General features: G+C 36.3%; 1 protein-coding gene across 6 annotated transcripts in view; it reads left to right on the plus strand.

Annotated features, from left to right (window-relative positions):
- The window catches only part of KIAA1109 (KIAA1109 ortholog), a 208,209-nt gene that overhangs the window by 179,099 nt on the left and 14,709 nt on the right, over positions 1-14,401 (plus strand). For all 6 annotated transcript variants that reach the window (XM_032412767.1, XM_032412766.1, XM_032412772.1 and 3 more), the window contains 7 exons: positions 1,500-1,661; positions 2,847-2,986; positions 4,082-4,283; positions 8,015-8,215; positions 9,261-9,440; positions 12,113-12,250; positions 13,251-13,508. In XM_032412767.1, coding sequence (XP_032268658.1) covers positions 1,500-1,661; positions 2,847-2,986; positions 4,082-4,283; positions 8,015-8,215; positions 9,261-9,440; positions 12,113-12,250; positions 13,251-13,508 — 1,281 coding nt within the window. The remainder of the gene's footprint in view (positions 1-1,499; positions 1,662-2,846; positions 2,987-4,081; positions 4,284-8,014; positions 8,216-9,260; positions 9,441-12,112; positions 12,251-13,250; positions 13,509-14,401) is intronic.

Here is a 14,401-nt window from a genome sequence, read left to right on the forward strand (position 1 = left end):
AGTGTTAAAAGAAACTTACTATGCTAAATAGTTTATTTACTTAACTTTTTAGATCTATATGTATTTAGAAAAATTTTTATGTAGTTCATATTTAGGAGATTATGATCTAGATGGAAGCATCAAACTTATACTTTTAAGACAAAGTACATGGTCTTAACCACATTTATTAATTATCTATTACTGCATAACAAATGATCCCAAACCTGGTGGCTTATAACCTTAAACACAGTGTGTGTGGATCAGCAATTCAGGAACAGTTTGGCTGGTGAATCTAACTTTACAGTCTTTCGTGACTGCAGTCAAGATGTTGGCTAAGGCTGCAGTCATCAGAATGCTCGACTGCGTCTGGAAGTTCTACTTCCATCATATCCCATTCACATGATGGGCAAACTGGTGCTTTAGTTCCTCCCATGTGGGCCTGTCCACTGGCCTGCTTGAGTGTTCCCATAACAAGGGAGCTTACTTCCCTCAAAAGGAGTGATCCAAAAGAGAACATAGCTACTAAAGTTGCAGTATCTTTTATGGCTTAGCCTCAGAAGTCACAAACATTAACTTCCACAATATCTTAGAAGATTTATATATCAAACTCCATCTCTCAAATGAAACATTTTGAACTAATTCTTGTCTGGTCTGATAATCCCTTTTCTTGGAAATTCTACTATACATATAAAGTATTATTCATGTGGTGTGGTAGCCAGATTCCAAAATAGCTTCCAGTGGCCCTTGCCTCCTGGTGCTCATGCCCTTATGTAGTTTTCTTCCACACTGAAGAGAGCTGACCTGTATGCTCAATAAAATAGCTAATAAATGTGATAATGCATAAAATTTTTTATATCACTTTTGAATTGACAAGGCACATCTATGCCCATTAAGTGCAGGACAGATATTATTATCCCCATTTTATAAATGAAGAGAGTTCAGGTTCATAGAAGTTGAGCTGATTTACTTGGTTTACAAAACTAATATATGTTGGGGGTGGAAACCTAAGCCAAAGTGAGCTAAATCTTAGTTAGCTATTACATTCATTCTACTCACACGGAAGTATTTGTTATGTAGAAGTGAAAGAGGGATGGCAGTCCATGTAGGGAGGCATTGTAAAAATCTACAAGCTAAGAACAGCAGGAACATAGGAAAGCCTGAAAACAACATTTTTCCTCACTTAACACAAAATATTGTTCGTCAGATTTCTCTGTGTTTTCTTAAGTAGACAAAATAATGCTAAATGAGACACTTAGCAAATTATAAACTTGAAAAATTGAAGCAACATTTGTGACCTAGAGCAAGTAGAAATAACTATTGTTTTATATGCATCATTATCTTTATATTCTAATATTAATATATCATTTCTATCAATCTGCTATTTTTACTGCATTCTTGTATGGTTTAGGTATAAGGTGCTTCACCTGATTAAACTGTCATATATAGTTCTAATTTCTCACAAAATTATTATATGTTGTATGGGAACTATTAAATTGACCTCACATTTGTAAATGTTCTAGCCAAAGGAAAAGGAAGTGGAGGAGTAAAAACAGCCAAATTATATGCTTGGGTAGCACTTCAGTCATTGCCAGAAGAAATGGTTATTAGTCCCTGCCTATTAGATTTTCTGGAAAAAGCTCTGGAAACTATCCCAATTACACCAATTGAAAGGAATTACACAAGTAAGTATCCTCCTTATATACTTACTTCCCCATCACAATTTTTTTTTTTTTTAAGAGCACAAGCACAGAGTCAGGGAGGGGGTGTTGCAGAGGGAGTGGGAGAGAGAACCTTAAGCAGGCTCCATGCCCAGTCCAGAACCCAACATGGACCTTGATCTCAGAATCCTGAGATCATGACCTGATCCTAAATCAAGAGTCAGATGCTCAACGACTGAGCCACCCAGGTGCCCCTGCATCACAAATATTTTTAAAATTCTATTACTTAGAAGGATTTTTAATGCTGTTATATATTATTATTAATATATTCAATAATCAAGAATTATAGAGACAACTTGAGAAATCATCTAGTCCTCATTTACAAATCAAGAAAAGAACTTGAGAAATCATCTAGTCCTCATTTACAAATAAATTAAGTCTTGGTGAGGGTTACATGATTTTCCCACAGCCACAGCTAGTTAATGATGAAATTAACATCCTTAATTCCTACATTAGCTTCCCTCTTGGACTGGAAACTTCTTGAGGGCAAAGGCTTAATTCTCTTTGTACAGTGTTTGTTGTAGTAGGAGGGGAATTAGAATTTGGAGAAATGAGCAGGAGGTTTGAATAGGGAAAGATGGGTAGAATGATGGGCTACAGAAGCACATTTCTGTGTGTTCATATCCCTGATCTCAGTACTAGCATAAGAGAAGGGATATTTTTTTTTTTAAGATTTTATTTATTTATTTGACAGAGAGAAAGAGAGAGAGCCAGAGAGCACAAACGGGGAAAATGCAGAGGGAGAGGGAGGAGGAGAAGCAGGCTCCCCTCTGAGCTGGAAGCCTGACGCGGGGCTCGATCCCAGGCCCCTGGGACCATGACCTGTGCCAAAAGCAGATGCGTAACTGACTGAGCCACCCATGTGCCCCAAGAAAGGATCTTTTGATAAATAGTTTTCCCAGAGTGTCTGGCTAGTGTAATCAGTTAAGCGTCCAAGTATTGATTTTGGCTCAGATCATGATCTCAGGGTCTTGAGATGGAGTACCCCATCAGGCTCCACACTGATCGTGGAGTCTGCTTAAGATTCTCTCCCCCCCCGCCCCGCCCCGTGCTTGCACACACTCTTTCTCTTTCTCTCAAATAAATAAATAAATCTTTAAAAAAAATAGTTTGCCCTTGCCCTAATAATAAAACTAAATATTTTAACAGCTGTCAGTTCACAAGATGAAGATATGGGACATTTTGAAATACCAGATCCTATGGAAGAATCAACAACATCATTAGTATCATCTTCGACATCTGCTTACTCTTCTTTCCCTGTAGATGTTGTGGTTTATGTACGAGTTCAGGTGATATACTTCATTTATTCCTTTTTGTTTTAAAGAAAAATGTTTTTCTTAAGTTTATTTGAATATTTCCAACATTATTTCCCTTAAAGTTTCTTTAACCTTGGATTCGTGGACCTTTAGTAAACCTATAATGGCTTAGAGATCACCTGGACCTCTGGGAAGTATATGTACAATTTTGTGTGTGTATTTACTTTTCTGCTGAGGAGGTTCATAGATCTTTGGGTTTTCAAAATTTAGATCTTACACTTTTTTGGCAAAAATAAAAATGTGTAAGTTAAAACCCTTTTTTTTTTTTAGAATTTTATGCCTTTTTTTATTTCTTGCCACCTGTATTTCTTGCCATTATGGTCCTTTTGGGGCAAATGTAAAGTGTAATTGAGATGTAAGTCACACAGTAGTACCTTTGTTAGATTTTTGCTAAGTTATGGAATTTTTATTTAATATTTTATTGTAAAATGCAGTCTTCACAGTCGCCCTTTGGGACTGTATTAGCATCTGATTGAGTCCATTTATTAAAGAGGATTTGAAAACTACTTGTAACCAAACTTCAGGTTTCAGTTTACCTTCAATTAAAATCTGATAATCTCAAGAATAAAAGAAACACTAATGGTCATCTGTTCAAACTATTTTCTACAATAGCAGTTTGGCCAAAAGGGCTTCAGGATGGAGTTTTGCATTAGCCTTTTGAAGATATGATAAAAACATGTAATGGGGGAGGGCTTGAGAGTTTATAAAACTTATTAAATAGCTTTTTAAAAATTTTAGTATAAGAGGAATTATTTCCTTTAAAAATTTGATTATGAGCAAGTATAATATGAACGTAGATATCTTTAATGTTCTGAATCATCTAAATATCTAAATATTTATCACTCAGAGGTGATTCCTAAAATGCCATTTTGTTAATAAATTTTGGTTAATGTATCATGTATCTGTTTGAAAAAGCTAGGACATTAAACACAAAAGCCTTTGAAGTGTCGAATAATTTGCTATATGTGGACTGAAGTGGAAATTATATATTTGGAATCCAGTGTGAAATTTTTTAACTAGTACCCAGAAATTTTTTTTTTTTTTTTTTTGGCTTTCTGCACTTTTTAGCCCTCACAGATCAAGTTTAGCTGTTTACCAGTATCAAGAGTAGAATGCATGCTAAAGCTACCATCCCTGGACTTGGTGTTTTCTTCAAACCGAGGCGAACTGGAGACTTTGGGGACCACGTATCCCACAGAGACTTTATCCCCTGGAGGTAATGCTACTCAGACTGGAACAAAGACCTCTACAAGCAAAACTGGAACACCGGGTACAGAAATACTCTTTTATTCCCTGGTGGAAAGCCAACTACTATTTTCAAATAAGTATTTTAATAGTGATTAGTGTATATTACTAAAAAAATAAACTTGGAAAAGGAGAATATTTGAGATTAGAGTATTTATAGAAAAATATATTGAGATCAAAGTTTTTTGAGTATATTTTGGTACAAGTGAATGGCAGTTGGATAGCATTTTTTGTTTGGTTTGAATGTACACGCTACAAGCACTATGAAGTAAATGTCGTTTTATACGTTTAAGTACTTTTGAATGTCTTATGCTCTATTTTTACATTTAAGAGTAATCAGTGTTGCAAATGGAAAATAAGACAGTGTTATCATGCAAGAACTTATCACAGTGAATTAAAATTGTATCAAGGGTAGTTTGTGTGTGTGTGTGTGTATGTAATCATAATAATGTATATATATATATATTTAGAACTCAAATGTCCATTTCATGAAAGGTTTTGTTTTTAACACACAACTGATGATTTCCTGGTGAGAAAGTCACTGTTCACTGTATTAAAGCTCAGTGTCATTTCTGCCCTAAAAATCATAGAAAGATTGCATATGCAAATGATAAAGATTTTATTGACCATTCTTAAAGAGACTAGAATGAGTGAAAATTGATAATTATTAATAAGAGAACTATCATTAAAACAATGGTTCATAACCAGGGGTTAAAAAAAGCCCCCAGGGGATATTTTGCAATGTCAGAAGACACTGAAAAAATGGCTAAAACAAAACATTGCCTTGCTGCATGAATCTTTGAAAGTTTTCCTCATAAAATAGGAAAACAAAAAGTTGATATTTTAGGGGCACCTGGGTGGCTCAGTCGTTAAGTGTCTGCCTTCGGCTCAGGTCATGATTCCAGGGTCCTGGGATTGAGCCCCACATTGGGCTCCCTGCTCAGCGGGAAGCCTGCTTCTCCCTCTCCCACTCCCCCTGCTTGTGTTCCCTCTCTCGCTGTGTCTCTGTCTGTCAAATAAATAAATTTTTAAAAATCTTAAAAAAAAAAAAGTTGATATTTTAGAAATAAGTTTTTGCAAATGTGGTTGCCCACTGTCACACTTAGCTCCAAAATATTGCTGTTGGAATTGTGTTGTAGTCTATAAAATATTGGAGTGGTAGTGTCAGTTTTTGAAAACCTACTTTTTGATTATAAAATTAACTCACTGTTCATTATAGAGAATACAGAAAACAAGAGTACTAAAAATGAAAATAATATCCTTTTATCTTAGATAACCAGTATTATCACTTCCTACCTACTCTCCCACATTTTTGTAGATACAGTCTTCTTCCCAGGCAAAATTCAAATATGATCTCTTCTGCTATGTATCTTTTAAAAACTTAAAATATAAGTTTTTCTCAAATTATTAAATATTCATCTCTAAAATAATTTTAATGATTGCATGATATTCCATCATTTTGATCATACATTTGAGACTCCCTGGGCTTTTTGTTTTCTATTTTGTGAATAATATTGAGATGAATATCTTTATATATAAATCAACATCCTTAGGATAAATTCTTAAAAGTGGAATTCCTGAGTCAGAGAGAGTGAACATTTTTAAAGTGTTTGATATGTTTTACTATTCTAGTAAATATAAGATTTCTGCATCCTCACCACAGTGTGTGTAGACACCAGGTTCACTGTATTCTTCCCAACATTACGCTTTAAATTTATTTTTAATCATTGTTAATGTGATGGGCTAAAATGGGGTTTTATTTTATGTGTTAATAATAAAGTATTATTGGCTAATGCGGGAGAAAAATATGCCCATGTCCATTTCTCTGTTGGGATATTCACTTTTTTTCTTAGTGACAAAATGCCACAAATTACTGACACTTAAATTATTGTAGTAGTGTAGATATGTACCATACTAAGTATATGTAGTGAAAGGAATATGAAATGAGCGACTATTTTTTATGTCCACATTTTGATCCTATAGAAAATTAAAAAAATGAAATAGCATCCCTCATTTTATCATCATAAAACATGCAGGAAGAATAATGATAAGAATAAATGTATAAGAAGTATAGGTTATGATAGTATCCATTCCTTTTTTTTTTTTAAGATTTTTTATTTATCTTCTCAGATAAAGAAGCACAAGCGGGGGTAGGGACAGAGGCAGAGGGAGAGGGAGAGGCAGAAGCAGGCTCCCTGCTGAGCAGGGAGCCAGACCTGGGGCTTGATCCTAGGACCCTGAAATCATGACCTGAGCTGAAAGCAGACACTTAACTGACTGAGCCACCCAGACACCACAACAGTATCCATTCTTTCAAAGGATCTTTATTGAACTTTACTGGGGCCCGGGTCCATGCCAGAGGTTGAATGGATGGTAGTGAACCTAGCTAGCAGATATGTCACTGCTAATGTGGAACCTAAGTTGAATTTGGAGAAACAGAAAACAAGCAAACAAGTGTATTTTAAGTGGAAATGTGAAGTGAGTATGAGTTAGCCAAGCAGAGAGTTGGGATGATGAACACTTTAGGGAGAGAACACAAAATCCATGAAGCAAGAAAGAATTTGGCAAGTTTAAAAAACAAAAACAACTAGTGTAAGTGTCGTGTGGCAAACAAAAGGTAGATTGGTATGATAAAGATTTAGAGAGATGGGAAAGAGCCAGATCATGTGGGAAAGCCACTGAAGGTTAAACAGGAAAGTAGACGTGAGATTCTGATTTACACCTTCAGAATACCACCAGTCCAGCTGCAGTCCGATAGTTGATTGGAGGAGAACAAGAGTAGAAGAAAGCAGGGAGAACAGTTGGCCATTTCAGCAGTCCAGAGCTGATAATTGCTTAGACTAGAGGAACAATAGTGAGATACAGGGAAATGGACAGGCTTAATTTATGTTCTTAGACATTGAAATGATAATGGTGATAAATTACATGATAGAAGTGGGAAGAATGACAAATAAGTCTCAGGTTTCTGGCTGAGCTATTTGCTTGGAAATATCACTTACTGGAGATGGGAGACACTGGAAGAAAAATAGATGGGGGTTAAAGATCAAGAGTTCAGTTTTGGACATGGTGAGCTTTAAATGCTTGTGACACATTCTAGTAGGATGTCAAGTAACCAGTTGCAATATGAATCCAAAGGAGGTCTATATATTTTGGAAATACATATTTTGGAATTACTAGCAAAATCATATAATGTTCTCTTAAGATGCTTTACTCGTATTTTTTACATTTAAAGCATATTTTGAATTAGCCTATACACCACCTATGGTAAGTGTTGCCAATGAGGACACTTGCTTCTTCTCAGAGAAAGAGATCTTTAACTTTCTGCGTTTGTGTACCGTGCTCTATTTCCACTGCTGGCTACTGAAATGTGGACTCCAGTTACATGATTTGGATTTTTTATAGTTTGTTCTCCCCCTTCGCTTAAGTCCCAGCTATTTTGTGCCTTTTCCACTGCCTGCTTCCAGTGGAGCAAAGGAGAAAAGAAACAGGAAACCATGGAGTTGGCCAATCAAATGTCTAAATAATTGTTTCAAAGATGAACAGAGTATTCAACCCCAGTTAATAGAATAAATTAATTGAAAAGTACATCTAAGTCTTTATTTTGATATCAAGATTTTAAATCTATTTATCAATTAATGTTTGAGTATTTCCATTTTAATTTCAAGTCTTGTTTGGTTCTTAAGAATGTATTAAGTGACAGGCTTTTACAATCTTCTGTGGCTTATAAATATTTTGGATTTCTTGTTTTCACTATAGGTTCATCCGGCCTAGGCAGCCCTCTTGGCAGAAGTCGACATAGTAGTAGTCAGTCAGATCTGACCAGTTCTAGCAGCAGTTCGTCTGGGTTGAGCTTCACTGCATGCATGTCTGACTTTTCCCTTTATGTATTTCATCCGTACGGAGCAGGGAAACAAAAAACTGCTGTTTCTGGGCTCACACCTGGATCAGGAGGACTAGGTATACTTAAGAGTGTTTCCATCTTGGGGCGCCTGGGTGGCTCAGACGGTTAAGCTTCTGCCTTCAGCTCAGGTCATGATCCCGGCGTCCTGGGATCGAGCCCCGCATTGGGCTCCCTGCTCAGCTGGAAGCCTGCTTCTCCCTCTCCTACTCCCCCTCCTTGTGTTCCCTCTCTCTATGTCAAATAAATTAAAAAAAAAAATCTTAAAAAAAAAAAAAAAGAGTGTTTCCATCTTTTTAAATTTATAGCACATTTTCAAGCTTTGATCTTTTCAGAAATCACAGTACCTTTAATAATGGATATAAAAGAAAATTTAAAAAAATTTTTTTAAATTAAAAAATAATGGATATAAAATAAGATCAAAAACTTTATTTTTCTTCTTGACAATATCTATCCTGTCTCTACATAAGTAGAAATATGAAATAAATAATTGAGGTGAATTAATTATATAAGAATTTTAAAACAGTGACATATGCAGCACAATAATCTTTGGATTTAAAAAGGATATTTATGTTACTGAAAAGTTTAAATGTTTTACCAAATCATTATTTGTATAAGAAATTGTATTCTGCAAATAGTGAATTTTTAAAGTGTGTGCATCACATTTCTCAGTTTAAAATGAAACCACCTTCTGCTGCTGTTGCTTCTCCTTCTTGTCATTATTTAACCAACTTAAATTTCACTATCATTTTAAAGTGCAGATTTACCACTAAAAATGTCTGAGATTTTGATATTAGTGAATGTCTCTTGATTTGCTTAGAGAAGTAACAAAAACATATATTCCATGTCAGTGCTAGTTTTTGTTGGAGCAGTATTGTGAAAATCATCACTATTGTTTATGGGCTTGAAACTATTAAACTATTGTTAAGAATGCTAATGCTCATTAGATCATTCTTAAATTTTTAACCTCACCTAAAGTGATTTTAATAGTTGGCATATTCCAGTGTATTAGATAATTTCATGTAACTAGATAGTTGCATACATGTATATATATGCATACATATATAAATGTGTGTGTGTTGTGTTTTTGTTTTTGTTTTAAAGGGAATGTGGATGAAGAACCCACTTCCGTCACTGGTCGAAAAGACTCACTCAGTATAAACCTTGAATTTGTAAAAGTGAGTTTGTCTCGGATAAGGCGCTCAGGAGGTGCCTCATTTTTTGAAAGTCAGTCTGTAAGCAAATCTGCAAGCAAAATGGACACTACACTAATCAATATATCTGGTACTTAATTGTATAGTTTCTTAATTAAAATGCTGTTTTTCAGAATTAAGTAAGGGCCTCCTTTTTAACAGTGTTTTAATAGTAATATTAAGCTTTTAGTGATGAATGATTTAAATGAGAGGAGTAACAGTCTAGGCCAATGTTCTCTCTCAGTCCAAGTAAGCAATGTTAGGAATATGATTTCTAGGTAAATGCATAGAAATGTCACCCAAAGGCCAAAGTATGCCTAGTTAAGTCACTGAAAACTGCTTCTTTTCTTCACTTCTCTACCATGAATTGGTAAAATTTCTGATTTTTCATTAGCTTAGTTTTCTGATTGTAAATTCTTAAAACACTAATGAGGGATGATGGTTAAAATTTTTTTACTTAGTGTCATTAGATCTTAAGCTGGGTACATGTGTATTGCTAGCTTTGTAACTAGCCATATACCTATGGGCAAATCACTTGCTCATTTTCCTTATGTTGTGACTTGACCGTTTAAAATTAAGTGCATGTGGAACATTTTTAAGAATTCAGAGTACTATGGGAGTGAAAATTTTTAAAGTTATTAATTGCACAAATACAGTAAGTACACTTAAAGCTAGTATTCAACAAACATACACTGAGCCTATATTTTACAATGAACTTGTGCCGACACTCTGGTAGGTGATTCAGGGTGCCGGCATGAGTAAGACAAGGTCTCACAAGTAGACAAATAAATGACAGTGCAGTGTAATTAATGCTATAATGGAGCTTTACATAAAGAGGAAGAAATAATTTGTTTATTCAAGAGATCAAAGAAGGCTTCACAAAAGAAATGATATTGGGGCCAGATCTTCAAAATTATGTAAAAAAAAAAATTCTTAGCTATAGCAACATGGTCTTTAATGGTACAGAGAGCATCAGAAAGTATGCTTTTGGATCATACTTCGGTTCACTGAAGCAAAGCATAGTTATAACTGAACATTTAACTGGTTGTATAGTTAAATGTCCCAAGGGAGAGAGGAATTGCTTAGAGGGAAAGCTGGTAAAACACCCCAGGACTAGATTGATGGGAGACTCATATGCCAGGCTAAAGAACAGGATTCTGATCCTTTGGGCAGTGAAAAGCCATTAGAGGTTTTTAAGAAATGGGATGACAACACTGTGCTTAAAGATGACAGTACTATATTGTACACTTCAAAAATCTGTGAAGACAAAAAAACAATCTGTGAAGATAGTAGATCTCATCTTAAGTGTTCTTACCACACACAATAAATTTGTATATGTATTATAAAATAACATGTTTGTATTTAAAAAAAAAAATAAATGGGATGATGCTTCAGATTGGTGTTTTAGAAAGAGTTGATGGCAGCATGAAAAATGGGAGAGATGCTTGAAAAGACTGTTGAAATAGACCAAGCAATAGGGAGTGAAGCCCAAAACTGTGACAATAAAAAAGAAGAGAGAATGGTTTTAAGAGAAGTAGAACCCACAAGCTTGAGGACAAGTTGTGTAAGGAGTAAAGGAGACAAGGATGCCTCAAGTTTTTAGCTTAGGTGACTGAAGGGATAGTGGACTGTCATTAACTTAGATCAAAAATAAGGAAGTGCTGGGGCGCCTGGGTGGCTCAGTTGGTTGAGCGACTGCCTTCGGCTCAGGTCATGATCCTGGAGTCCCTGGATCGAGTCCTGCATCGGGCTCCCTGCTCAGCAGGGAGCCTGCTTCTCCCTCTGACCCTCCCCCCTCTCATGTGCTCTCTCTCTCTCTCTCATTCTCTCTGTCTCAAATAAATAAATAAAATCTTTAAAAAAAAAAAAAATTAAAAAAAAAATAATAAGGAAGTGCTTATTAGGACGTTTAGGTGGGAGAGTCTGTAGCTAATTGGCTGATGGGCTATGTGGATATGGACTCAGGCTGAAACAGAAATATTAGATTTGGGGGACACTGGTGTGTAACTCCTTACAGAAGCTCTGGTGGAAGAACAGAAGAGCATGTAAAGCAGGGGCGGAAGAGTGCTCAGAGCAGAACCCCAAGAAGCGGTCATCACAATGCTTTCAGACTGACAAGTCCCTGCTCTTTGTCTAAAAGGAAAATAGTAGTTCTTGCCACACACTGTTTGGTTTACAACTACTTTTGAGGAAGTTTGTGTCCCTGCCCATCCCGATTATTCAGTTTCCATATTTGAGAAGAGCCCTATATTAAAGTTGAAAGCTGTCAATAAGTCTGATCTTTAGAACCCTTAAGAATTTCATGATAAAGTGACAACAGAATTCCAAGTTGCCCTCACCTCAAAAAAGGAAATGGGAATAGTGTAAGAATGTGCTATTTTTTAAAAGATTTTTATTTATTTATTTGAGAGAGAGAGAATGAGAGAAAGCACGATAGGGGGGAGGGTCAGAGGGAGAAGCAGACTCCCTGCTGAGCAGGGGGCCTGATGCGAGACTCGATTCTGGGACTCCGGGATCATGACCTAAGCTGAAGGCAGTTGCTTAAGCAACTGAGCCACCCAGGCGCCCAAAAATGTGCTATTTTTATCATTTGTGGAAGGAACAAATATTATCACTTACTAATCATACCTTGTAACTTATTTTGATATTTCATTAATTATAACATTATTATAATTTAGTTGTGTCATGTGTCATACCTACCATGTGACAATATTAAAGGTTTTGGAAATCTGTTCTAACAGACTTTATTTATTTATGTATCAGCTGTATGTGATATAGGGTCTGCCTCCTTTAAATATGATATGCGTCGACTCAGCGAAATTCTGGCATTTCCAAGAGCCTGGTATAGGAGAAGTATTGCAAGACGCCTATTCCTTGGAGACCAAACTATAAATTTGCCAAGTAAGCTTGTTATGTAATTGTAATTATACTTATGTTACTTTTAATTTTGGTTACAGTAGTAACAGGAATCAATGATTGATACCACAAACTTTGTTTTACTTGGTAAGACATCCAAGTTAATCATGGTTAATTAAGCATGGAAAACAGAAAATGTTGGGGATATGCTATCACATTGCCTGCACTTTTTCTCTTGGACTTAGATGATGTTTTAGTAGCATATTGTGTAAGTGAAAGGTAGAGTTAACATGATACAGTAGAAAATATTAGAAATCCAAGTTTGAGTCTATCCCTTATTATTATTTTTTTTTATTTTTTTTTTATTTTTTATTTTTTATTTTTTTAAGATTTTATTTATTTATTTGAGACAGAGAGAATGAGAGAGAGAGAGCACATGAGAGGGGGGAGGGTCAGAGGGAGAAGCAGGCTCCCTGCCGAGCAGGGAGCCCGATGCGGGACTCGATCCAGGGACTCCAGAATCATGACCTGAGCTGAAGGCAGTCGCTTAACCAACTGAGCCACCCAGGCGCCCAATTTTTTTTTTTTATTTTTTGAGATAGAGAGAGTGTGCACACTTGCACGACCGGCGGGGGGTGGGAGGGCCAGAGGGAGAGGAAGAGAGAGAATCCCAAGCAGGCTCCCCACCCAACGCGGAGCCCAACGCAGGGCTGGATCTCACGACCCTGAGATCATGACCTGAGCTGATTTCAAGAGTCAGATGCTTAACCAACTGAGCCACCTAGGCGCCCATCTATTCCCTTATTTGTAAAATTGAAAAAGAGTACCTGTATTGCCCCTCTCATGAATTACCATGAGAATTAAATAAAATAACATGCTGGAATGTACTTTGCAAACCATAAATTGCTGTACAGTTCTCAAATAGAGAACTAGAAGGAATCTATGATTAGAAAAGGTAGAGTGGTGAAATTTATTATTTTATAACGTGGAGATTGTACCCTGATTAATTTTGATTCTGTTAATTTTGTTTCTACTTTTCTAACAGCATCTGGCCCAGGGACACCTGATTCCATTGAAGGGGTAAGCCAGCATCTTTCTCCTGAATCGTCAAGAAAAGCTTACTGCAGGACCTGGGAACAGCCTAGTCAGTCAGCCTCTTTCACCCACATGCCTCAGTCACCTAATGTATTCAATGAACATATGACAAACAGCACCATGTCACCAGGGACAGCAGCACAGAGCCTAAAATCCCCAGCTTCCATAAGATCAAGGAGTGTGTCTGATTCTTCAGTTCCCCGAAGAGGTAACACTGCTCTCTTTGTTATCAGTATCCCTCCAATGCCCCCAAGATAAAAATCTTAATTAGTTACTCTCAGATTTCTGCCTCAACTGTAGGAAAAGATACTCTTGAAGATTTTTATGGAAGATGGAGGGGTGGGAATACCCAAAACCAAACAATAGACACTTCAAAGTGTTTGCCAGAAGAAGAGATAGCTGGATGACTAGTAGCTTTGAAAAGGGAAAAGAAGAGAGGAATGAGCATATTATTAGTTTGTTCCACGTGGTAGTTATTTTTAGAAGTAAAACAAACCTGTGACGTTGGAAAAGATGTTTGATTTTGAAAAAGTTAATTTTTTTTTTCCTGAGTGTCAGACTCATTTATGAAAAAGTTAATCTTTGGTATTCATCCATTCAGTCATTCCTTTACTCAGCCAATGTTTTTTGAACTCTTTTATGTGCTCAGCACTCTACTTGTATCTGAACATATAAAAATGATATAGTTCATGTCACAAGCTTAGAGTATAATGAGTAAATGCAGGGTTCAAGATACACACTGAGCCCACAGGAACCCAGCAGACGGGCACCTCAGCAGGCGTCTGCATTTCAGAATGGTCCCTGCCTTCAAGTCCTCTATTTGGCAGCCGCAACTTATGATTTTCTCCTTTGTTAAGAAAATCCCAGGGTGACGATCTGTGCTGCTGTATCCCATGCACACCAGAATTTCCTCATGTAAAATGGAGATCATCCGGAACTTTATGAGCTGTCAAGAAGACTGCTAGCCCTACTGAATGTTCAGTAAATGGTAGCTAGTATTTTAGAAGCAATATGACAGCTATTAGATGTTAGGTTTTAATTAAGAATACCATATTTTTACTTCTGGGGCTGTAGTGGTAAGAATGGTAACTTTTAATTGTC

Source organism: Phoca vitulina, unplaced genomic scaffold, assembly GCF_004348235.1.
Source record: "Phoca vitulina isolate PV1807 unplaced genomic scaffold, GSC_HSeal_1.0 scaffold14, whole genome shotgun sequence".
In the NCBI taxonomy this organism is placed as follows: domain Eukaryota; kingdom Metazoa; phylum Chordata; class Mammalia; order Carnivora; family Phocidae; genus Phoca; species Phoca vitulina.